This window comes from Microcaecilia unicolor, chromosome 13 (genome assembly GCF_901765095.1).
Source record: "Microcaecilia unicolor chromosome 13, aMicUni1.1, whole genome shotgun sequence".
In the NCBI taxonomy this organism is placed as follows: Eukaryota; Metazoa; Chordata; class Amphibia; order Gymnophiona; family Siphonopidae; genus Microcaecilia; species Microcaecilia unicolor.
Window position 1 is genome coordinate 91,501,175 of NC_044043.1, and position 25,967 is coordinate 91,527,141.

Below are 25,967 nucleotides of genomic sequence, written 5' to 3' on the forward strand. Positions count from 1 at the left end.
CCAACCTGGTCCTGGAGGCAGCCCAGCCAGTCAGGTTTTTAGGAGATCCACAATGAATATTCATGAGAGAGATTTGCATGCACTGCTACTCCTCTACCAGGTATTACATACATCATAGTGGTTCACAACCCAGTTGGTAACTTATTCCCAGTGTGACTCAGCGGCGTAGCTATGAGAGGCGGGCCCCTGTAGATTAGGCCCTGGCCCCCCTGCCGATGATCCCCTTGAACCCCCTCCCACCACCAACCCTCCCCCGCCGTCACCGGCCGCCCCGCCGCCGCATCAGATACTTTGCTTGCTGGCGGGGGTCCCCAAACCCCGCCAGCCAAAGAGAGTCTTCTTCAGCGCCGGAGTAGCGCCTTCGTTCAACTAAGTTCCTGGTGTGATCAGCTGTTTCTGACGCCTTACGTCCTGCACGGCACGGTGCAGGACGTAAGGCATCAGAAACAGCTGATCACACCAGGAACTTAGTTGAACGAAGGCGCTACTCCGGCGCTGAAGAAGACTCTCTTCAGCTGGCGGGGTTCGGGGACCCCCGCCAGCAAGCAAAGTATCTGATGCGGCGGCGGGGCGGGCGGCGATGGCGGGGGAGGGTTGGTGGCGGGAGGGGGGTTCAAGGGGATCGTCGGCAGGCCAGCAGGGGGATCCAATGTGGCGGCGGCAGCGGCTCAGGGGGGGGCGGCTAAACAGTGCCCTCCCACCTCCAGCTCTGGACCCCCCTCCCAGCGAGGTCTGGCTATGCCCCTGGTGTGACTGTGGACAATAGGGGTGTGCATAGAAACCCAATTAGTAGCATGGAATGTTGCCACCAATTGGGTTTCTGCCAGGTACTTGTGACCTGGATTGGCCATTGTTGGAAGCAAGATACTGGGCTAGATGGACCATTAGTCTGACCCGGTATGGCTATTCTTCAGTTCTTATGTCTGCATTTCAGCACATGCTGCATGAGTTTAGGGCAGGGGTTCTCAACCCAGTCCTCAGGTTACACCCAGCAATCAGGTTTCTCGGCTACCCACATGAATATGCATAAGATACATTTGCATAGAATGGAGGTAGTGCACGCAAATTTATCTCATGCATATTCATTGTGGATATCCTGAAAACCTGACTGGTTAGATGTGTCCCATGGACTGGGTTGAGAACATAGGCGCTGACTCCGTGGGTGCTGTGGGTGCTCGAGCACCCCCAATATTTCACCCACCGGAAGTTCGTTCACCCACCGGAAGTTCCCTCCCTCCCTCCCTCCTTCCATCGAGTTCCAGGCCCCCTCCCTCCAAATTTTAAAAGTCATCTATTTTACCTCATCGGGGTTAGGGCGGCAGCAGCGGTAAAAAGCATGCAGGTTCGGCTCGGTGCTTAGTTGTTTTCCCTTCTCTCTCTCTCAGCTCTGGTCCCGCCCTTATTTCCTGTTTCCGCAAGGGCGGGACCAGAGCTGAGAGAGAGAGAGAGAAGGGTAAACAACTAAGCACCGAGCCGAGCCTGCATGCTTTTTACCGCTGCTGCCGCCCTAACCCTGACGAAGTAAGATAGATGACTTTTAAAATTCGGAGGGAGGGGGCCTGGAACTCGAAGGGAGGGAGGGAGGAAGGGAGGGACGACTACCCTGGAACTGGGAGGGAGGAGGGAGGGACCCTGGAACTTGGAGGGAGGGGGGCCCTGGAACTCGGAGGGAGGTGGAGGGGGGTGAGGGAGGGGGGACAGGGGGAGGGGGAATGCACCACCTGTTTAAAAAAAATTCAGCACCCCCAATCATTTTGAAAAGTTGGCTCCTATGGTTGAGAACCACTGGTTTGGGGCATGTAAAAATGTAGACAAGAAACAAAACACTGTTTCTTCTGGTACTGTTTCAGATTAGAAACCACATGAAGTGAAAAACAAATGGTGCTGGGGTTAGAATGTCATTTGAAATGACATCCATTTTAGACAAAGCCATTTCACTTCCCTCTGCCTCCAGCAGCCCACTGAGAACCAAACCTCTGTCTTAATCTGGTTTATGGCAGTCGACAAATAAATTCTAATCATCTGTTAGCACAATGGGAAGCAGGAGACACATTGCCAGAAAAAGAAGTTTTAACGTGTATTGGCGGAATTAAGAGTCAAACCAAAATGATAGGTGAGACCTTTTTTATTGGACTAACTTAGTACGTCTGGGACTAGGTCTCAAGTTATCCCATCTTCATCAGGTAAGTGGAGAAACTGCACTTACACTACTACTACTACTATTTAGCATTTCTATAGCGCTACAAGGCGTGCGCAGCACTGCACAGGAAGGAGGAGAGGAGGGTAGGTGGAGGCGAGTGGTTACGAGTCAAAAGCAATGTTAAATAGGTGAGCTTTCAGTCTAGATTTAAAGATGGCCAAGGATGGGGCAAGACGTAGGGGCTCAGGAAGTTTATTCCAGGCGTAGGGTGCAGCGAGACAGAAGGGTTTAAATAGAAACAGTTCCTGCTTCGGAAAAAATGAAAAGCTAAACCTGCTTTTAATTGGCAATTTAGAGAGGCAACAGTTAGGAAACAAACATTAATTTTTAGACATGCATCTAAATTGCTTATTGTAGGACTTGCATATGAGTCAGTATTTTGAGCAGAAAGTTTCTAATCTTTTCCTTTTTTTTTTTTTAAACGAAGCTGCCAGCATGGTCTATTCACTCCCTTCTGCACTTCCCCCCCCCCCCCCCCCCCCACCAGCAAATGATTGGCATTTACAACTCATTATAGCTGGGATAATTTGCAATCAGCCATAAAAAACCTCAGCCTCTATCCGCACGCTTAATGAGTAAATAGAACAGTTTAAATACAGGATAGTACAAGTGTCTCATTTAGAATGTTTGTTTTTTTCCTCTTTCGCTATGACTCTTCCCCCCTCAGAATAAACGTCACGTCAAGTTCTTTATTTTTTTCCGTCTTGAATGTTGCCCTTGCTCTCAATTTATCCTCCCTCTCACCAGGGGCCCTTTTACTAAGCCGTGTAGGCGCCTACGTGTGCCCAACGTGCGCCAAATTGGAGTTAACTCCTGGTTACCGTGTGGCCCTTGCGGTATTTTCAATTTTGGAGCATGTCCACTACGCGCCTGAAAAATATTTTTATTTTCTGGCATGTGGCAGCTATGCACGTCAAGTGGCATTGGACGCGCATAGACCATTACAGCTCGGTTACCGCATGAGACCTTACTACTGGAAAGGTCTGAGACCCAAAATGGACGCACAACAATTTTTATTTTGCCGCACGTCCGTTTTCGGAAAATTTTTTTAAAAAGGCATTTTTTGTAGGTGCGCTAAAATATAATTCTGTGCGCGCCCAAAACACACGTCTACACTACCATAGGCCATTTTTCAGCGCACCTTAGTAAAAGGACCCCCCAGTCTCCTTATTTCTTCTCATCTATAAGATCATCATCAATCATGGTCTTCGTCCTCCTATCTCCAGCATACACGTTGAAGCACTTTTCTGAGTCAGCAGGGTGCCGTCCTCCAGAAGACCATTGGGTTGAGCATCAAACCCAAGTCTTCCAGAAGCCAGCCAGAATAGCCTCGGCTATTGTATAACTGAAACACAGCTGATCTTAACTCTAAAGAGCAGCTGTGTTTCAGTTATACACATGATTTAAATTTAACCGTAGGGTTGGAAAGCCAGGAAATGTTTGTTTCATGTCATTTCCAGAAAAGTTCATTTCAGCGATTTTCGAAACCAAAGACGTCCATGTCAAAAATGTCCAAATCCAAGCCCTTTGGTCGTGGGAGGAGCCAGCATTTGTAGTGCACTGGTCCCCCTCACATGCCAGGACACCAACTGGGCAGCCTAGGGGGCACTGCAGTGGACTTCAGAAATTGCTCCCAGGTGCATAGCTCCCTTACCTTGGGTGCTGAGCCCCCCAACCCCCCCCCCCCCCAGGTCCACCTGCCTGAAGTACACTGCACCCACTACAACTGCTCCAGGGACCTGTATACTGCTGCGATGGACCTGAGTATGGCATTTGAGGCTGGCATAGAGGCTGGCAAAAAAGTATTTTTAAACTTGTTTTTTATGGTGGGAGGGGTTAGTGACCACTGGGGGAGTAAGGGGAGGTTATCCCCGATTCCCTCCGGTAGTCATCTGGTCAGTTGGGGCACCTTTTTGAGGCTTGGTTGTAAAAATAAATGGACCGAGTAAAGTCGGCCACGTGCTCGTCAGGGATGCACTATTTTCTGTTATTGGCCGAGGACGACCATCTCCTAATCACGCCCCAGTCCCACCTTCGCTACCCTACTGACACGCCCCCGTGAACTTTGGTCAACCCCGTGATGGAAAGCAGTCAAGGGTGTCAAAAATCGGCTTTCGATTATGCCGATTTGGACGACCTTGCGAGAAGGATGGGCGTCCTCTTTCGAAAATAAGCATGCAAGTGTGCCTTCTTTACAAGTAGTGTGCAACTTAGATTTTGGACAGAGAAAGTACCTGCAAACAGAGGTGAATTCTATACATGGCGGCAAAATCTAAATCTGTGCCAAATAAAGCGCTATTCTATAAGCCATGCTTAAAGTTAGGCACAGTTTATAGAATATTGCTTAGGCGTGTAAATTTAGGTGCCACCATTTTCACCAATAAAAATGTGGTGGGCATTCCCACATCTAACTTTTCACCTGGTGCTCCAATTACATGCATAACTCAAAACCACGCCTATGCCTCAATACGCCTGGGTCTTAATGAACTACTGTAATCCTACGCAGATGACATCCTGCTTCTCTGGCCAATGACAGCATGAAACAAAGATACAATTCAGTGTGTAGTGAATGGCATGACTGCTGTTAGCACCCGGGTTCTGGCCAATAAACTGAAATTGAATCTGGAAAAAACCCAAGGTCCTGTGGTTCCGAAATCATGGAGTTGAGGTCCCATCATCAATATCTTTGTCCAGTGGTCAAAGCTTTACAGTCGAATCTGAAACCAGACTACTAGGGTCGTGCTCGATTCTTCACTCACCTTCTCTTCCCATATTAACCAGCTATGGAAGAAAACACTATTCAAAATGAGACAGCACTATTAGTCCAAATGTTAGTCCTACCTCACTTGGATTACTGTAACGTTCTATTTCTTGGTATTAAGTAAATATCAGAAAAAACTGCAAATCATCCAGAACACAGCTTGACATGCAGTTTAGATCACACTATAAATCAGGGACGTAGCCAGACTTCGGCAGGAGGGGGGTCCAGAGCCCGAGGTGAGGGGGCACATTTTAGCCCCCCCCCCCGGCACCGCCGACCCCCTCCCCGCCATTGCCAACCCCCCTGCTGCCACCACCACCACCAACAACAACTTTGACCCCCCCGACGATGACACTCTCGACCCCCCTCCCCCGCCACCAACCCTCCCCCGTCGCTGCCGTCGCCTACCTTTGCTGGCAGGGGACCCCAACCCCTGCCAGCCGAGGTCCTCTTCTTCCAGCGCAAGGCTTCGTTCTGTTTCTGTGAGTCTGATGTCCTGCACGTACAATGTGCAGAAACAGAACGAAGCCTGCACCGGAAGAAGAGGACCTCGGCTGGCGGGGGTTGGGGTCCCCTGTCAGCAAAGGTAGACGATGGCGGGGGAGGGTTGGCGGCAGGAGGGGGGTCGAGAGGGTCATCGGCAGGGGGGTCCAGGGCCAAATCTACGAGGACCCAGGCCCCCGTGGCCTCACGTAGCCACACCACTGCTATAAATTACGCACATCTCTTGGCGCAGATGCACACCAACTTACACCTGACATCGACATGCTGTGAGGGGGCACGCCTAAACATTTTGTTATTATTCTACAACACAATCTTGGTGCCAAGATGCCATAATGGAACTGATGCTATGTGGACAGCATTGAACATAAGTACATAAGTGTTGCCATACTGGGACAGACCAAAGGTCCACCAAGCCCAGTATCCTGTTTCCAACAGTGGCCAATCCAGGTCAGAAGGACCTGGCAAGATCCCAGAACAGCAAAACAGATTTTATGCTGCTTATGTTACAAATAAGCAGTGGATTTTCCCCAAGTCCATTTAAATTATGGCTTATGGACTTTTCTTTCAGGAAAATAGCCAAACCTTTTTTAAACCCTGCTATGCTAACTGCTTTTACCGCATTCTCTGGCAACGAATTCCAGAGTTCAATTGCACACCGGGATGGCTAGATTGATGTGCCAATTTAGCCCTCTTTGTGTTTTCCCATCTGCCAAACAATAATGGTGCGTACTCTTTGCAAAGAGTATGAACTGTTGTGCCTGCGCAAAGCATCGCATATGCACCGACTGTCGGTAAAGAGCAGGCACTCTTAACGAAATGGCTCCCAAAACGAAAATGAAAACTGACCGAAACAAACCAAAATGAACAATGCTGCAAAGGACATGGGAAGCGAAACAAAAGAAACATTTTGGGCTGCCCATCCCTAATAAAAAAATCCCATAAGTTCATGTTCAGTTCAGAGAAACTGACCAAGTTCCAGCTCGGAGTCTCTATGTAGGTCATCATTGACTGCTAAGGACTCTGGGGTCCGGTCTGATAAGTCCTCCTTTGGACCTCTCCAGTCATCATTTCCTGTAGAATCCTCTTGCGATCGGAAAAAGACGGAGCTTCCTGACTCCTGGGAATGCATCATGACATACCGACGCCTTTTATCCTACGGAAAAATAGAACGAAAGGTGGGGATGAGGGGTAGACAGCACTTTCAGTCTGTACAAGACACAAAGGGAGGCAAAGAGACAGACAGAGGGAGACAGGTGAGCTTCATGAGAAAAAGGTGATGGAACGTGGGCCCTTCAATAACTCTGCTAGAAACATGACGGCAGATAAAGGCCATATGACCCATCCAGTCTGCCCATCCTCTGTAACCCCTAACTCTTCCTAAGCGATCCCACATGCTTATCCCATGCCTTTTAAAATTCTGGAACAGTCCTCGACTCCACAACCTCCACCAGGAGGCCATTCCATGCCTCCACCACCCTTTCTGTGAAATAATACTTCCTTGGGTTACTCCTAAGCCTATTCCCATTATGACATCACAATATGAGCTCTGGTTACCAGAGACTGAAACTCTTCACACTAAGGGGGGAAAGTAAGCCAAGAATAGGACAGTTGAGCCATTGTGACATCACTGATGAGGTTGGCTCTTAGGCATTGGTGGAATGAGGCATTATGACATCACAATATCAGCTCTGGTTAACAGACTGAAACACACTAAGGGGGGAAAGTAAGCCAAGAATAGGACAGTTGAGCCATTGTGACATCACTGATGAGGTTGGCTCTTAGGCATTGGTGGAATAGAAACATAGAAACATGATGGCAGATAAAGGCCATATGACCCATCCAGTCTGCCCATCCTCTGTAACCCCTAATTCTTCCTGTTCCGAAGCGATCCCACATGCTTATCCCATGCCTTTTAAAATTCTGGAACAGTCCTCGACTCCACCACCTCCACCGGGAGGCCATTCCACGCCTCCAACGCCCTTTCTGTGAAATAGTACTTCCATAGATTACCCCTAAGCCTATTCCCTCTGAACTTTGTCATATGCCCCCTCATTCCAGAGCTCTCCTTCAGTTGAAAAAGGCTCTCTTCCTGTACATTAATGCCATGAGGGGCCTGGGCTCCCCCAAATTGGCTCTGGGGCCCCCGGTTTGGCTGGAGGGGGTCCCCGACCCCAACCCCCACCAGCTGAAGCGTTTCATCTGTCCGGTGCTGGTCTCGCACTTGCCTCCTCTCCAGTTTCCAGTCGCGCCGTGCATGCTCTCGTTTTAATGAAACTGAGAATGCTCGCGCAGGCTTAGTTTCATTAAAACGAGCATGCAGAGCACAGCGCGCTGAAAACAGGAGAAGAAGCAGGTGTGAGACCAGCGCCAGACAGATAAATGCTTCAGCTGGAGGGGGTTGGGGACCCCCACCAGCAAAGGCACCTTGCAGCGGCGATGGGCAGCAGGGGGGGGGGGTGGAAGCGGTGGGGGAGGGGCGGCACCTGGGGGAGGTGGCCTAAAATGTGCTCCCCACTTTCAGCTCTTGACACCCCTCCTGCCGAGGTCTGGCTATGCCCCTGGGTTACAGCCAGTGGCGTACTAAGGGGGGGGGGGGCGGTGGGTGCGGCCCGCCCCAGGTGCACGCCACTGGGGGGGGTGGGTGACGCGCCAGTCAGCTTCGTTGTTTCCATGCTCCCTCTGCCCCGGAACAGGGGGGTTCGCGTTGCACGTGGGGGGGCGGGGTGCATCGGCGACCACCCCGGGTGTCAGCGACCCTAGGAACGCCACTGCTTACAGCAGAGAGGGGGTTATTGTTTCACTATCACATTTGCAATAGAGAGGGACAGGCAAGTTCTGCAGAGTCCAGGGAACCTGCCTGTCCCTACAGATTGAAAATACAACATTGAAACACCACCCCCTACTGGTAGCAATGCAGTTGGAGGACACCTGCTGAGCTTAGAGGGAGCAGTAAACAAGTGAAGTTTGAAAATCCACTCTTACCCCCTCCCCCCATCATGAAAATCCATAAGAGGTAATATCACAGACACAACGAGCTGCTGAAGATTGCCGAAACCATACATTGTGGCACCAGGAATTATAGATCGTAGAGAATGATTTCATAATACAGCCTGGCACAGCTCAAGGAACATGATAATAGAGCCTGGCACAGTCGCAGTGCTCAATTAAGGTGATGTCATAATAGAGCCTGGCACAGCCACAGTGCTCAAGGAAAGTGATGTCACAATAGAGCCTGGCACAGCTGCAGTGTTGAAGGAACATGATAATAAAGCCTGGCACAGCCACGGTACTCAAGGAAACAAAATAATAGCGCCTGGCACAGTCACAGTGCTCAATTAAGGTGATGTCATAATAGAGCCTGGCACAGCCACAGTGCTCAAGGAAGGTGATGTCACAATACAGCCTGGCACAGCTCAAGGAACATGATAATAGAGCCTGGCACAGTCACAGTGCTCAATTAAGGTGATGTCATAATAGAGCCTGGCACAGCCACAGTGCTCAAGGAAGGTGATGTCACAATACAGCCTGACACAGCTCAAGGAACATGATAATAGAGCCTGGCACAGCCATGGTGCTCAAGGAAGGTGATGTCACAATAGAGCCTGGCACAGCCGCAGTGTTGAAGGAACATGATAATAGAGCCTGGCACAGTCACAGTGCTCAAGGAAGGATCATGTTCACTCAGGACAATTCTATAAATGGGAACCACTTGTAAGCATCATTGGCATCAATAATCTGCAGTGAAACGCATCTCTGCACTTGGAACTATTCTATAAGGTAGCACGTAATTGCATGGGGACATACATGTGGGTAAACCACGGGCAGGCCATGGGAGTGTCACCAAAGAACACGCAGAACTTATTCAATACTACCAGTTGTACGTGTCGATTGGCGTTTACATCAACCAATGACCTGGCTTAAGTGATCTCGCCTGACTTTTGGTGTGGGAGTATTCTATAACCGCGTAGATATACCTAAATGTCATTACAGAACTGGCACTAAGCCCTGCCCCATTGTGGCTCCTACTTCCCATTATATTTACACAGGTGGAAACACGCATAGCAGAAAGGCGTGTTTAGTGACAGTGCAGAGCAGGGTAAGTGACGGACTAAAGCACCATATGGAAATACATCTGGGTAAATTATTGCTGGGCAGACCTGCATGGGTCATTTTGGTCTTTATCTGCCCCACAGAATTCCATCTTATTAAAATCCTCCTTCCCTGAGCTCTGCTTCTGCTAAGCACATTTTGTTCAGTTTGCATGTATCAGGGGGACGCTGCATGAGCGTGGATAAGGATCACTAGAACAGCACTCCAATTAACTAAGATTGATAGTGGTGGGAGTGGAGAAGCAGGCGAAGCTATATGAATCTTCAAACATATGAATATCACCTCAGCCTGAAATGTAAATAAAATTAAATCAGAAGAAAAAGGAGAGCATGGAACAGATTTTTTTTTTTTGTTTTGTTTCTGTTTTAACTGTTAACTGGATTGGCTTCAGTATTTGAATCGCTACTGCTGCTGAAATAATTTTTGGTAGTAGGAGTCATCCATCACCACAACCAGGCCTGCGCCTAGGACGGTAAAACTCTTCCCCGTCACATCCTTCCTGCTTCCCCGTATAGCTCTTCAATCTCTCCATTCTGGAACTCTCTCTCTCTCTCCCACACAGACAACCCACCAACTTCAGAGACCTTCAATCTCTCGCACTTTCGGTGTAGACATCAGACCTCTTCCACCACTACCCTTGACCTCCTGGCTTCAGTGGCAGCAGCAGCACCAACAGCTGGATGTGGAGACCAGTATGCTCAGTGCCAATGGCGCCGTCCTTTCCTGGAATCCACGCCAGAGGCAGCGTCCGAGAACAAAGGCTGGTTCGGTCTCCAGGCACATTCAACCTGCTGTTGATATGATACAACTAATGAAGCAACTAGGAGGTTGGGGTAGATGTGATAGAGACTGAAGATCAGTGTGGGGTGTGTGCTTGAGGGGGAAGAATTGGAGTGATCTGAGGTTCAGGATTGAGTGATTAAAGGTTCATATCAGGAGGAGGGGGGGGGGGGTCGACCTATATCAGCAGTGCCTAGGAACCCTGGAAGATTAAATCCATTACTGAAAGTATTCATTTATGAAGAGCATCTGCATCGAGTGAATCATGTCATGTGCAGTGTTAACGTTTGGCTGGTTCGTGCTGTTACCCACCGATCTAGGATTCGTTAGGTATCGAGAGGTGTCACACACCACAGCGTATCCCACCAGTCTGTCACCAGGGTAGAGGTAGCTGGCGCTCACAGGTGAGATCAGGACCTCAGTGGTTTCGGGAAAGACCCATTCTATGCTGACGTCACTGAGAACTGGTGCCATGGCCTTCTTCAACGACTTTATCATCTGCCAGGAAAGGGAAACAAAAAAACAGGACAGGGGTAGGCATCGCCAGCTTCAGGATAATTTGTTACACAGAAACGTGGAATCTGCAGCAGGTAAGGTCTGCTGAGCCATCTGTCTCGTGTGCCTAAATTATTTCTGTTATGATCCTCACCTTGAAATGCACGAGAAGTTGGTCCACTTACAGAGAAAATCCACACCCATCAACTTCTGTGCAGAAAAATTCCGGAAAGCAGCACTTTGGTGTGGAACTCTGTCGTTAAAAGGTTCAGGTTTCACTTTCATTCTTGACTTATTTTTTTTAAAACACTAAGGGGCCCAGTAAAAGGGTAAAAAGTGGTTTTAGTGCACCCTTACTCAAGTCTTTCCCATGCACTAAAGCCATTTTGACTCCTGGGGTAAAATGGCCAAATTTCTTATTTTTTTGTATTAATGGCCATGCGCTAATTTTGACATTAGTGCACGAGCTGTTACCACCACCCATTATGAAGGCGATAAGGACTCAAGTGCTAAGCAGTGGCGTAGCTACGTGGGACCACGGAGGCCTGGGCCCCCGTAGATTTGGCCCTGGACCCCCCTGCCGATGACCCTCTCGACCCCCCTCCTGCTGCCAACCCACTGTCGCCTACCTTTGCTGGCGGGGGACCCCAACCCCCGCCAGCCGAGGTCTTCTTCCAGCGCAAAGCTTCGTTCTGTTTCTGTGAGTCTGACGTCAGACTCACAGAAACAGAACGAAGCCTTGCAGATCAGCCTGCGAGGTCCTCTTCTTCCGGTGCAAGGCTTCGTTCTGTTTCTGTGAATCTGACATCCTGCACGATCCCCTCCCAACCTGTCATGCAACTGCAAATCCCCTCCCCTTACCACAAACCCCCTTGACCATGTAGCCCCTCCACCCCCTCCCACCTCTCCAACCTGCAGGATACACTCCATCAAAAAAAAAAATGGGCAGTTCTGGGCATTACAGGGGGCAAAGCTGGGAAGGAGCCAGCAGTTATGCAAGTGCTGGAAATATGTAGTGCCAGCATTTGCATAGCTAAGGGGGCAGAACCACTCAAAAGCTGTCCTAAATTCTGGTGCTTAGCTATATGGACCCCAGGATCTGCATAACAAAAAAATTTGCAGAATCCCTCTCATCCTCCCTTGGCCCCATTCCTCTCTTTGATCCTGATCCCTCTTCTCTGTCACACAACTCCAAGCCTCCTCTCCCCTTCCCCCAACCACACAAATCTCTCACCCTTCCAACATTCAGGATAGTACCCCCCCCCCCCCAACCAGGGCCTACCTGCAATCCCTGGTGGTCTAGCAAGGATGGTGGGGGGGGAAGGAGTGAAGCCAACTTGCTCTCACCCCCTTTCCAAAATGGAAGTACTGCAAAGCTGCCACTAGAGGTCAAGACAGCCATTTTGGAAAGGCAACCGCTAGAAGCGTGAGCAAGCTGGCTTCACTTCTACCCCCTGGTATTTGTGAGGGTGGGGAGATCTGCAGATTTTTTTGTTATGCCAATCCTGGGGTCCATATAGCTAAGCACCTGAATTTAGGATGACTCTTGAGCTGTTCTAAATTCACCCGCTTAGCTATGTGGATGTTGACACTCAATATTTCCAGCACCCGCACAGCTGCCGGCTCCTTCCCTGTACTCCCACTGAACTGCCCACTTTTTTGATGACCAGTCAGAGCCAATATTCAGCGGCACTGCCCGCTGAATATCAGTGGTTGGCCAGCCCCCAGCAATTTAAGTGGGCAGGAGCCCCTCCTGCCCACTTCAATCGCTTTGAACATTGGCCCACTTGTGTCCACTTGGTCCTTGAGAAAGCTGGCTATGTGCAGGGCCTTGTGCAATATATGAAGTGAAATAAATTAATAAATCTTCGGGCCGTGCTCTTCCTGGCCAGGTTTCACCCTGAGGGATTCACTGCAACCCGTTCACAGAGTGTGAGAGTTCCTGCCGTAATCCGTGTCAGAGAGGTCTCCCTCCATTTCCTCTCTTTAGTTTGCCTCCTTCTCCTCCCCATAGTAAAAGTCATTTGCTTGAAGTCCCTAGAACTGACCAAGTGTGTACACTCTATTCTCCCTGGCACACAAGGGGTGAATCTAACTGTATTGCTCTGGAATAGCTCAGAGACCAACACATCCACCCACACAAAGAGTGGGAGTGAGAAAATCAGAGCCAGAGGGATTGAGAGCCTGACCTCCACCCACACAGCCCCTGGGAACCAGAAAATGAAAAGGAGATTGCAGACAGAAGGCTTCTGGCCTCCTCCTCCCCCAGGAACAGACAAGACAGTCATTAAAACTTCTATGAGTCTCCCTGGCCGAGACCTTTCTACACTGATCTCATTAGGATTCAGGATGTGGACTGCAAATAGCAGCAGATGACAAACAGCCTAGAACCTGGAGTTAACCCAAGAACCTTTTAAAACAGGAAAAAGGCTTCTACATATCCAAAGAGAATAAACACATACAATTAACTAGTCTCTTTAATACCTACTGGAGGAAGCGAGACCTGTGGGGCTATCTCTAAGGAATACATGCAGGGGATTACTTCATCAAACAATACATCGCCTTGATAGCGGAATCAAGACCAGGAATTAATCACCTCAGGTCTCCAGAAAGAATGTGCTGCAGCTTTTGTAGTGAAGATTAAAAAAACGACCTGGAAACTTGTTTCAAACGCTATCATTTCTCTAAAAAGGACCTAGCAGGTCTCCAAAGTTAATTTGAGGCATCATTTTATGGATTAGTCCTACGCAGGCTACAGAAAAGATATAACCATCTGCAAAGAATCTATGGGTCGATATCCAACGAGGATTAAGTTAATAGATAAGGTGCCCCTTCAATGAGCCGTCCCGGGATATTTAGCACTTAATCGTACAGAGGTCGATGCAAGAAGCAACCGTTACCGTGGGATTTAGCAGCAGAGTTACTGAGGGTTGGACGCTGGTTGTACACTCTGTGGAATGCAGGAGGACTTGTGCGCGGGTCATAACTTGTGCGGAAGACGGCCACAAACTGTAGTAAAATGTGTGTTGATGAGGTAATTTAGGTATATTAGTGGAGGAGTGGCCTAGTGGAGTGGAGGAGTGGCCTAGTGGTTAGAGCACCAGTCTTGCAATCCAGAGGTGGCCGGTTCAAATCCCACAGCTGCTCCTTGTGATCTTGGGCAAGTCACTTAACCCTCCATTGCCTCAGGTACAAACTTAGATTGTGAGCCCTCCTGGGACAGAGAAATATCCAGAGTACCTGAATGTAACTCACCTTGAGCTACTACTGAAAAAGGTGTGAGCAAAATCTAAATAAATATTTGAGATTCTACATAGAATGTTAATGTTGCTATTCCACTAGCAACATTCCATGCAGGTCAGCAACCCGCGCAGGCTTCTGTTTCTGTGAGTCTGATGTCCTGCACGTACGTGCAGGACGTCAGACTCAGAAACAGAAGCCTGCGCATCCGCGTTGCTGATCTGCAAGGGCAGGCTTCTACATGGAATGTTGCTAGTGGAAGAGTAGCCTAGTGGTTAGTGCAGTGGAACATGGAATGTTGGCTACTGTTTGAGATTCTGTTGCTACTATTTGAGATTCTACATGGAATGTTGCCAGTGGAGGAGTGGCCTAGGTGTTAGAGCACCAGTCTTGCAATCCAGAGGTGGCCGGTTCAAATCCTGCTGCTGTGATCTTGGGCAAATCACTTAACCCTCCATTGCCTCAGGTGCAATTAAGTACCTGTATTTGTAAACTGGTTTGAATGCAGTTTCATAAACCACAGAAAGGCAGTATATCAAGTCCCATTTCCCTTTCCCTATTTGAGATTCTACATGGAATGTTGCTACTATATGAGATTCTGTTGATACTATTTGAGATTCTACACGGAATGTTGCGAGTGCCCTAGTGGTTAGAGCACTGGTCTTGCAATCCGGAGGTGGCCAGTTGAAATCCCACAGCTGCTCCTTGTGATCTTGGGCAAGTCACTTAACCCTCCATTGCCTCAGGTACAAAATTAGATTGTGAGCCCTCCTGGGACAGAGAAATATCCAGAGTACCTGAATGTAACTCACCTTGAGCTACTACTGAAAAAGGTGTGAGCAAAATCTAAATAAAATAATAAATATGCAGAGAGTACTCCACCCACTTTTAACAAATGCACACAACGTGGGAATTTTTCCACGAGGGTCCAGGGTAATGTAGAAGGTTTACAAAGAGGATTTCTCGTCAATCTTTCACATTTAAGTGCTGGTTTTCTCTTGCTATGTAAGCCGAAGGAAGCCCGTGCGAGTTTTAAAGGCAGATAGTGAGTTACGAACCTGTGCGCTTGTCCGACCAAAACTGAAAGTGAAAACACACATCGGCACCTGTTCTTCTGCGCCTAAATACGAGCCCCTCAAAAATTTTCCAAGTGCAAACACTTTGTGCAAGGCTCATATTTAGGTGCAGAAAAACAAGCCTTGATAACATCAAGACTGGATTACTGCAATGCGCTCTGCAATGGTCTGACTGTAAAGGGTCTGCATCAGCTCCAGTTGGTTCAGAATGCTGCAGCAAGGTTGCAAATGACGTGACCACATCACACCATTTTTGCAAAAACTTCATTGGCTACCGGTACAGTACAGGGCTAAATTTAAAACTCTATGTCTGATCTTCAAGGCCCTGAAAGGAAATGGCCCAGAGTATCTGAAGAATAGGATGATCCTCCACACACCGCCAAGGACACTAAGGTCCTCCCAAGGACTTTCACTAACTACACCCTCTCCAAAAGACATTACAGGATGTGATACCCGCAAGCGAGCCTTCTCCGGAGTAGCTCCCACACTCTGGAATGCATTGCCTGAAAGGCTCCGCTTAACACAAGACTACCTCTACTTCAGGAAGCAGGTGTAAGCTTGGCTCTTCAACCAAGCCTTTAATGGAAGAAGTAACTAACTTGTTAGTCTCACTCACACACACAAGGAGTGACATGGGCTGCACATACTGCAGCAGGACATGTTTATCCAATCCTCCCCTAGCTGAGATAACATTTTATCTAGAGGTGTAGTCAGGTGGGTCACCAGGGGAATGGCCGCTCCCCCAAACGGACTTCCGATGGAGCTGGTGCCTATTTTTGATGCGATCTGTCACATATAAATTAAGCACCAGCGGCCGTCTGCTCTCACTCCCCCCATGCCGTCAACCTGGTTATGCTTCTGATTTAATCATCTCTCTGACCTCATATGCAGCTTTCTTTAAATGAGTTACCTTAATTTTCTAACTCCTCTTACTCGCTTACCTATCTATGGGGCCCTTTTACTAAATCGCACCCAACCCGCCAAAATGGAGTTACCGCCCGGCTGCCACGTGGCTCTTGCGGTAATTTAATTTTTGGCGTACATCCGATACGTGCGTCAGAAAAATAATACTTATTACCGGACGCGCGTATCAGATGCGTGCCACGTGGCATTTGAAACGCGTAGGTCATTACCGCCCGGTTACCGTGTGAGACCTTACCGCTAGGTCAGTGGCTGGCGGTAAGGTCTCATACCCAAAATGGACACGCGGCAATTTTGATTTTGCCGCATGTCCATTTTTGGCAAATTGTTTTCGAAAAAGGCCTTTTTTACAGGTGCGTTGAAGAATGGATCGGTGGGCTCCAAAAACCCACGCCTACACTACCGCAAGCCATTTTTCAGCAGGCCTTTGTAAAAGGACTCCTAAGTGTATGACCCTGTATTTTTTTGAGCATTAAACATGAGTTGCCAATTGCCGGAACGTTCTTCAAGCTGTAGCATTCCCTAAATAGCAGGACTAGGCCTGTGCAGCAGGGGCGTAGCCAGACACCCAATTTTGGGTGGGCCTGGGCCCAAGATGGGTGGGCAGAACTCTGCCCTGTCCCACAAGTGATTTGGCCTCTCTCTCTCACCCTCCCACCCGCATGCCATATTTATTTTTATTTATTTTATTTTTGTTACATTTGTACCCCGCGCTTTCCCACTCATGGCAGGCTCAATACGGCTTACATGGGGCAATGGAGGGTTAAGTGACTTGCCCAGAGTCACAAGGAACTGCCTGTGCCGGGAATCAAACTCAGTTCCTCAGCTCCCCAGGACCAAAGTCCACCACCCTAACCACTAGGCCACTCCTCCACTCCCCCGCATACCTTTTAAATAGATTTTCACTGGCAGCGAGAAGCAACTAATACACACTGCTCATGTTGGCCCCACAGCCTTCCCCGATGCAACTTCCTGTTTCCACATAGGTGGGAACTGGGAATACATCAGAGAGAAGGCTGTGGGGCTGGTGCAAGCAGTATGTATCAGTTGCTTCTCGCTGCTGTTTACAAGGTACGTAGGAGGGACAGCTGTTGGGAGTTTTCAGCTGGTGGGGCTTGGGGATCCCTGCCAGCCACATCAAAGGTGTGCTGCTACTGGGTGGGCCTGGGCCCACCCAGGCCCACCCTTGGCTACGCCACTGCTGTGCAGTTAGCTTTTCTGGATAATTTTCAAAGCAAAATATTTACGTGCTATACATATACAGTGCTTTCCAAAAGTCTTCACACCTGTGTGGATTTTTCACATTCTGCTGTCTACAAAGTACAATCCCAAATGCATTCCTGTAGGAGTCTGTCTCACTGTTGAGGCAATTTTTGAAAGCAGAGCTAATTTGGGTTCGCTATGACACTGTGTGAAATCTTATGCAATCAAGACTTTTTGGCTTCTTCTTCTTCTTAATTGCTTTTTGGATTTTTTTTCTATAATTGTTCTTTCATGTTGAAAGTGTTGGGCCTGTCTTGTAAATCAGCGAAACAAACGCCTACTTAAAATATTTTAGGTGGGCTGGGAAGAGCAGTGGGGCTGGCAGACGACAAAGCCCCCTTCAAAGCCCACTGCAGCTTCTGTGTGCTCTTGGGCAAATCATTTAACCCTCTGTTGCTTCAGGTGCAAACTTAGGGACCTGGATTACTAACCTGCTTATTTTCGAACGAGAAGGCCGGCCATCTTCCTTGGAAGGATAGGGGTGGGGTTGGGATGGGGGAGGGGAGTAGAGGCTGTCGTATAAGGGGATAAAAATGATGCGCATTGAATGTTTCTTCTTTAATATTGCTTCAGATCACTCTGTATCGCTTTTCCTATGAATAGTACTGTTGCTTGAATAAACAGATTTAAACTTATAGGTACTTCCTCTGTCCCTAGAGGGCTCACAATCTAAGTTTTTGTTCCTGGAGTGACTTGCCCAGAGTCACAAGGAGCCACAGCGGGAATCAAGCTCAGCTTCCAAGGTTCTCAACCCAGTGCAGTTGCTACATGCAGTGTCATACCCAGTTTGCTTGCCACCTGGGGCGGGGCACTGCTGCATCTCCCCATGGCACGTCACATCCCACGAGGTGTGTCACACCCTTGAGGCATGTCACACACACACACACCCCCAACCGAAGTGGATCACCTCCACCACCCTTCCTCCTAGCAAGGGGGTGCAAGGGGCAGTCGTGTGGCTGTCGGCACTGCCGGTCCCCTAGAAGTAATGTCAGAGGGGGCAGGGGACCGGCAGAGCCAACAGCCACACGACTGCTCCAGTCCACGCACCCTCTTGCTGCCTGCACTCAGGGTGGACCTTCCCCCACTGCCCCGCCCTTGGTACGCTACTAGCCACATGGTTTTATAAACAGACTAAACCCATTTTGGAGGGAATCTATAGATGACACTGAGATTTTGGCACTGGAAAAAAATCGGCAAGGAGTACCGTTTTATAAGTGGCGCACCGGGTTGAGCGCTCTTTATAGAATAGCGCTTAGACCCCATTTCCATGTCACAAGTTGGGTGCTGAAACCCGGTGCAAATGCCCCGTGCCGACCTCTGGGCATTTTGGTGTGGAAATGGGCTATTCTATAACCCTGTGCACAGCTCTTAGGAATGTCCCTGTCACTCCCCTGGCCTCGCCCCCTTTTCAGTTGTGCATAGGGGATTTAGGCGTACAGGGTTTTAGAATAGGGCATGGGGAAATGTGCATGCAAATTTTAATTACTGGGAGAGGAAGTGACGTCATCACTGGGAGATGGCCGCATGAAAGAGAAGCTCCGGAGGTGCTTCGATATTAAAATAAGATCTCACCTGAGAAATTGAGGAAAATCGCGCTACCGAAGCTCCGCTAAGGTCCGACAGCATGACGACCCGAAAAAAGCTGGAGAAATACCACTTCAAAGCGGACAAAACAGAGGCGGAAGCGGCGCTAGAGAAGACAGCGGGGAAGCGCGGAGCCAAAATGGTGGCTAATGTCTCGGACTCGGAGCTGGAGCATGAAGAGCGCTCAGAGAGCGAAATGGAGCTCACTAAGAGGGATGTTGCCAAATGGTTTCAGGAATTGAAGACGGAGGTTGTAACTTCAAAAAAAGAAATTCAAGCTGCTGTTGCAGAATTGCGTGGAGAAATTCAAGACATAGGAAACAGAGTGGCCCTAAATGAGGAAAATATAGAGGCAATGGGAGAGGAGCTACAAACTGTGCAAGCCACCCTTAAAGAGGAAAAACGAATCAGAATGGAGTTGGAAATGAAGATGGAAGATCTGGAGAACAGATCGCGGAGAGGTAATTTGAGATTCAAAGGGATCCCTGAGGAGGATCAATTTGGGGACTATGTGAAAGTAATTCAGGAATTGTGTGCATTCATCTCATCTTCGGGGGAGAACTCCCAATCATAGAATGGATACTGTGCAGCTTGATAGGGCGCACAGGAGTCTTGGTCCTCGGAGAGGAGATGCACCCAGAGACATCATAGTCTGTTTTCACGAGTTTCAAGCAAAGGAATTGATTTGGAAAAAAGCAAGAAGCATGAGGGACATAGCATGGAAGAACTGTAGTGTTAAAGTTTTTCAAGATTTGGCGCAGGCGACTTTGACAAGAAGAAGAGACTTCAAAATGGTGACAACCTATCTGCAGCAAAAGGGTTTAAGGTACAAATGGCTGTACCCATTTGGCCTGCAATTCACAATGGGCAATCAATCCAAAAAATGTCAGACCACGGAGGGAGCGTGGAAAGCATTGCTGGACCTGGGGTGTAAAGATCTTCCGGCAGAGGGACAGAGGCAGAAAGGAGAGACTTCGGGCTCCGGGATCAGGTCGCAATCGGGATGGACAACAGTTAGAAGAGGCAGGAGATGAACATCACTACCCAGCACAGCTAGCCCAGCGCAAGGAGATCAAACCTGACTGTAATGGACAAAATGGTAGTGGGAATGAGCTGTTGAAGTGGTTAAGGAACTATTAGGGCTCAAATATAGGAAATGTTGTGGAAAGGGTGAGCGCATGAAGGGTGGATGTATGGATGGGTGAGATTGAATGGGATAAGAGGGTACACAGTGGCACCCGGTAGTTGACACACTTCCTTCAAGAACTAACTGGCAGGAAGGGAGGGAGGCCGGTTGAAGACAGGGAAGGGGGGAGGGGGGAGGGGGTTAGGATGGGTTCATGGAATGTTAATGGCTTAAACAACCCAGGGAAAAGAAGTATTATTTTTAATGAACTCAGGCGTTTAAAGTGGGACATTATTATGCTCCAGGAAACACACATACAAAAGAAAGATCAAAGGTTGCTGCAACATAAGAATTTTGGAAACTATTATGCACTGGCAGACCCACGGGGAGGCAAAATGGGGGGCCTGGCTACATATATTAGGGAGGGAGTTCCATTTCACAAGGAAGATATGTACACAGAGGCACAGGGGAGATGCATTGCGATAAAAGGGAAACTATATAATCAGACTGTAACAATTATAAATCTATATGCTCCCAACACAGGGCAGGGACAATTTTTTGAATCTCTTCGAGAAGAATTAGCACAGTTCGCAGCAGGCAGGGTAATAATGGGGGGAGATTTTAATATGACCTGGGCAGGGCTGGATCATTCTAAGGGTGAAGGAGGTAATCTCAAACCACATAGAAGTAAACTAAAGGCTTTAGTCAAGGAGTTGGATCTCCTTGATGTCTGGAGGCTGCAACATCCTAGGCAACGAACATTTTCATTCTACTCGCACGCACAACAGACATACACAAGAATTGATGTGATCTGGGTTAGCCGCTCCCTATGGGAAAGGGTGGGAGAAACAGAAGTAGAAAGCATTCATGCTTCTGACCATGCCCCGGTTTGGATCACGTTCTCGGATCTAGGGCAAGAAAGGAAATCTACCTATTGGAGGTTGAATGAATCATTAATAGGGGATGATAAGATCTGTACAGAGATCCGGGGGGCCATAAAAGAATATATGGAATTTAATGATATGGGTGAGGTGTCTGATGGGAGCTTGTGGGATGCTCTTAAAGTGGTTATAAGGGGACGCCTCATCAAAAATGGAGCGATCCGGAAGCGGGAGCGTGAATCTAGGGAATTGGAGATTAGAGAAAGATTAGCACAACTAGAGGCGGAACATCAGGAGGGAAGGAATCTAGAGGTCTTGCAAAGTTTATTAGAATGTAGGGCTGAATTACAAAAACTGCAGGTGGAAAAAATGGAATTTCAAAGGCATCTCATGCAACAGAAATTCTTTGAATTTAGTAACAAATCGAGTACTATGCTAGCCCGTTTTCTTAAGCAACGTCAGGTCAATAGTACAATATCGATGATTAAGGGACAGGGGGGGGTTCCTTTGTACAGCGACAGGGCTATACGTGACCAATTTGTGCAATACTACACTACTTTATATGCGAGAGGGGCGGAGGTTTCCAGAGGGGAAATACAACAATATTTGCAGGAGTTGGGACTCCAGCGGTTATCAGGATCTCAAAGGGAGATGTTAGAGCAACCCATAAACCATAAAGAAGTGTTTGAAGTAATTAAAAATTTAAAAGGGGGGAAGGCTCCGGGACTCGATGGGTACACGGCCAAATTTTATAAGGTCTTTTCCAAGGAACTGGTGCCTGTCCTATGTAGAGTGGGTAACAGTGGTTTGACAGGCGGACCTTTCCCACCTAGTATGCATGAGGCGGGGATATCGGTTCTGTTAAAGCCGGGGCGTGATCCAGGAGTGTGTGGTTCATATAGACCGATATCCCTGATAAACGTGGATATTAAGATCTTAGCCAAGATAATGGCCAATAGGCTGGGGATAGTGCTGCCGTATTTGATAAATGAAGATCAATCTGGTTTCGTGCCCAAGAGACAGGTGGTAGATAATATAAGGAGATCATTACATATCCTATGGGGTACTCAACAAAGCGAAGAGCCGCTGGCTTTTTTGACAACGGATGCCGAGAAGGCATTCGACAGGGAGGTGATGAGTGAAATGGGATTTGGGGAGAGATTTGTGGGATGGTTACAGTGCCTATATAAATCACCGGTAGCCAGAATAAAAGTGAATGGGGGTTACACAGGACAGTTCACGATTCAAAGGGGGACACGGCAAGGTTGCCCTCTCTCCCCATTATTGTTTGCGATCTCCATCGAACCCCTTGCACAGCGGGTGCGAATCCTAACAGATATTAAAGGGGCGAGGATAGGGGACACAGAGCATAAAATAGCTTTATTTGCAGACGATGTCTTGTTTTATGTTGGGTATCCACTATTGACATTGCCTATTATTAAACGGGAACTGGATAGATATGGGGGGATGTCTGGCTTTAAAGTCAATTACGATAAATCTGAATTGATGGGGGTGACTCTCTCAGATAGCGAGGTAAATAGATTGCTGGAGTCCTACTCATTTAAAAAAGCGGCAGGGCATTTTCGGTATTTGGGAATTCAGATTCCGAGGGATTTATCTCAATTATATTTGTTGAATTACATCCCACTGTTTAGGGAAATAAGGAGAGACCTAAGTAAATGGAGGCATGGCTGGCTGTCATGGTGGGGCAGGATAGCAGCAATAAAAATGAATCTGCTCCCCCGGCTTTTATTCTTTTTTCAAACCTTGCCAATCTCAGTCCCTAAGGGAGAGATATCTAGATTACAATCTGAAATATTCCGGTTCATTTGGGGAGGGAAGGGGGCCAGACTTTCCAGGAAGATCATGTGGAGAGCAGTGGATCTAGGGGGTAGAGGTATTCCCAATTTACAATGGTATTACGGGGCGGCCCAATTAAAATTTATGACGGAGTGGAATAGGGGGGATGAGACAGCATTAACAAGGTTGGAACAGCATTTTGTGAAGGGATATTCTCTAAAGGGAGTATTATGGGCTTCCATATCCACTAAAACTTATAAACTTATAACGAGGAATCCATTCATCATTCACTTGTTAAAGATATGGGGGTCACAAAGGGATAAATTAAGAGGAACGAGAATATTATCCACCAATGCATTAATTACTCAGGAACCCAGCTTTCCGGCGGGAAGACAGGGTAGGGGATTTGTAGGGTGGGCACGCAGGGGATTGGTCAAATTTAGTGATTTACTAGATTCAGGGGAAATTAGACCCTTTGAGGAATTACAGGAAACATACGGACTAACACAGAAAGATATATTTGCCTACTTGCAAGTTAAACACTTTGTTGGTAAGCAGGGATGGGGTACTCCTGCAATGGAGAAGGCGGAGACCTTTGAAGACACATGGAGTTTTGTGAGCAAAAGGGGGAAAGGTATAACTCTGTTTTATCGCCATCTCCGGGGGGAGGAATTCATTAAATTTTCATATATGAAGGAGTGGGAGCGAGATTTAGGGAGTGAGCTGAATGTGACTGAGTGGAAATCTATATGCAGGGAGGTGAATAAGGCGTCAATATGTGTATTGATTAAAGAAAATGCATACAAAGTATTAAGCAGATGGTACTACACACCTGACCGTGTGAAAAAGATGTATCCTGACGCTGATGATCAGTGTTGGCGTTGTGGAAAAGCAGTGGGAACCTATTGGCATATATGGTGGTCATGTACTGTTCTGCAAACTTTTTGGTCAGATGTTGCAAGCTCTCTCACCAAAGCACTGAAGGTTGAGTTCCCCTGTGATCCTAAATGGTGCCTTCTGGGGGGAGGGAATAGAAGGGGTATGAAATGGCATAGACGCGTAAAACGCATAAGTCTGGCGGCAGCGAAGTCCCTTATAGCTTTTCATTGGAAATCGAAATTGGGACCGACCGGACAGCAATGGGCAGCAAAAATTAAAACAGTGGCTGAAATGGAGAAACTAACAGATCGCAGACTGGGGCGATTAAAATTAGATGCTGAGGAGTGGGTACATTTGGATAATATACTGGGTGAAATGTGAAGTTTAAGTTACTATGTATAGGGGAAGGGAAGGGAGTTAGTTTGGGTGGGAAAGGGAGGGAGGGGGAAGGGGAATAAATAGATTCAAGGAAGGGAGGAGGGGGGGCGGGATAAAAATGGAGAGTGGGTAGGTCGAAAAGAGAACTATGCACTTATACATGTAAATGTTTAACTTTGGAGGTATATTGTTCTACGAGGAATGTAACATGTGTTCAGTATTATGAGGTGTTATGCTTGTTAAGCTCTCAATAAAAACTTTAAAGTAAAAAAAAAAATTTTTAATTACTGCCAATGAACTTCCTCCACAGCATCCCTAGACCCAGTTCACTTGTGCAAGTGAAAAACTTCACTTGGGTTCAAACTGGACCTTCTCCGTGTTAATACACATCTGCCACCTTAGCCCCTAGATGACCCTGAATGGATTTGATATTCAGCACACGTTAAAGAATCCTTGAACTTGTGGTAATGTTCTTCATAAAAAGTTGTGCTTAGGAGGTCAGTCTGGAAGTGGTTATACGTTACAACCACTGTTGGTGCGAAAAGCAAGCAAGATATTGAATACAACATTCACTCTGAGATGAGCCAGGGGCGTAGCTACGGTGGGCCACGGGGGCCTGGGCCCCCCGCAAATTATGTCGGGGTCCCTGGTTTGGCTGGTGGGGGTCCCCAACCCCCACCAGCTGAAGCCTTCTTCAGTGCCGTCTCTGGCGCTCCTTTACGTGAAACTGAGAAGGAACGTTAGCGTGCACAGGATGGGAGGAGCAAGAAGAGCAGGGCAGGAATGCAGCTGCGCCAGGACACTTACCAGCAAAGGAATTTGCGAGGCGAGGGGGTGCGAGAAGACGCGAGGCGGTGGGGGGGAGGTGAGGCGAAGCGAGGCATGACGGTGGGGAGTGGCAATCAAAATGTGCCCCAACCTCCGGCTCTGGCCCCCTCCCACCATAACGTCTGGCTACGCCCCTGGGACGAGCACCTAAACCATGCCAAATTTTGGGCATGGCTTATAGAATACTGTTTAAGCATCGTTCGGCACCATATCTAGAATCAATCCCATAATGCAGAATTAATGCAGGAACACTTCCTGCCTCTTAAATAGGAGATGATAAGTTACTCCTGTGTTAACTCTATGTACGTACCGCACGCTAATGACATTAGTGCGTGACCTGCACGTCCCAAAAGTGATGTGTTAAATCTGAGCTTAGTGCTGTAAAGTTCCACATTCCCACACATTCAGTCCAGATTCTAGTGTATTTTAATAAAAGAGGCCAATCAGCTCATTTTCAAAGGGGATCGCCGGCCATCTTCCGACACAAACCGGGAGATGGCCGGCGATCCCCTGAACCCGGCCAAATCGGTATAATTGAAAGTCGATTTTGGCCGGCGGCAACTGCTTTCCGTCGTGGAGCCGGCCAAATGTCAAGGGGGCGTGTCGGTAGGGTAGCGAAGGCGGGACGGGGGCGTGCTTTGAGATGGCCGGCTTCGCCTGATAATGGAAAAAAGAAAGCCGGCCTCGATGAGCATTTCGCCAGCTTCACTTGGTCCCTTTTTTTTCAGGACCAAGCTTCAAAAAGGTGCCCCAACTGACCAAATGACCACCGGAGGGAATCGGAGATGACCTCTCCTTACTCCCTCAGTGGCCACTAACCCCCTCTCACCCAAAAAAATATTAAAATATGTATATATTTTTTGCCAGCCTCTATGCCAGCCTCAAATGTCATACCCAGCTCCCTGACAGCAGTATGCAGGTCCCTGGAGCAGTATTTAGTGGGTGCAATGCACTTCAGGCAGGTGGACCCAGGCCCATCCCCCCCTACCTGTTACACTTGTGGCGGTAAATGTTGAGCCCTCCAAAAAACCCCAAAACCCACTGTACCCAAATGTAGGTGCCCCCCTTCACCCCTAAGGGCTATGGTAATGGTGTACAAATGTGGGGAGTGGGTTTTGGGGGAGATTTGAGGGGCTCAGCA

General features: G+C 48.2%; 1 protein-coding gene across 1 annotated transcript in view; it reads right to left on the reverse strand.

Moving 5' to 3' along the window:
- The window catches only part of VWA5B1 (von Willebrand factor A domain containing 5B1), a 126,638-nt gene that overhangs the window by 55,639 nt on the left and 45,032 nt on the right, over nt 1–25,967 (reverse strand). Inside the window, exons 11-12 of the mRNA XM_030222168.1 lie at nt 10,668–10,853; nt 6,435–6,618 (exon numbers count right to left, since the gene is read on the reverse strand). Coding sequence (XP_030078028.1) covers nt 6,435–6,618; nt 10,668–10,853 — 370 coding nt within the window. The remainder of the gene's footprint in view (nt 1–6,434; nt 6,619–10,667; nt 10,854–25,967) is intronic.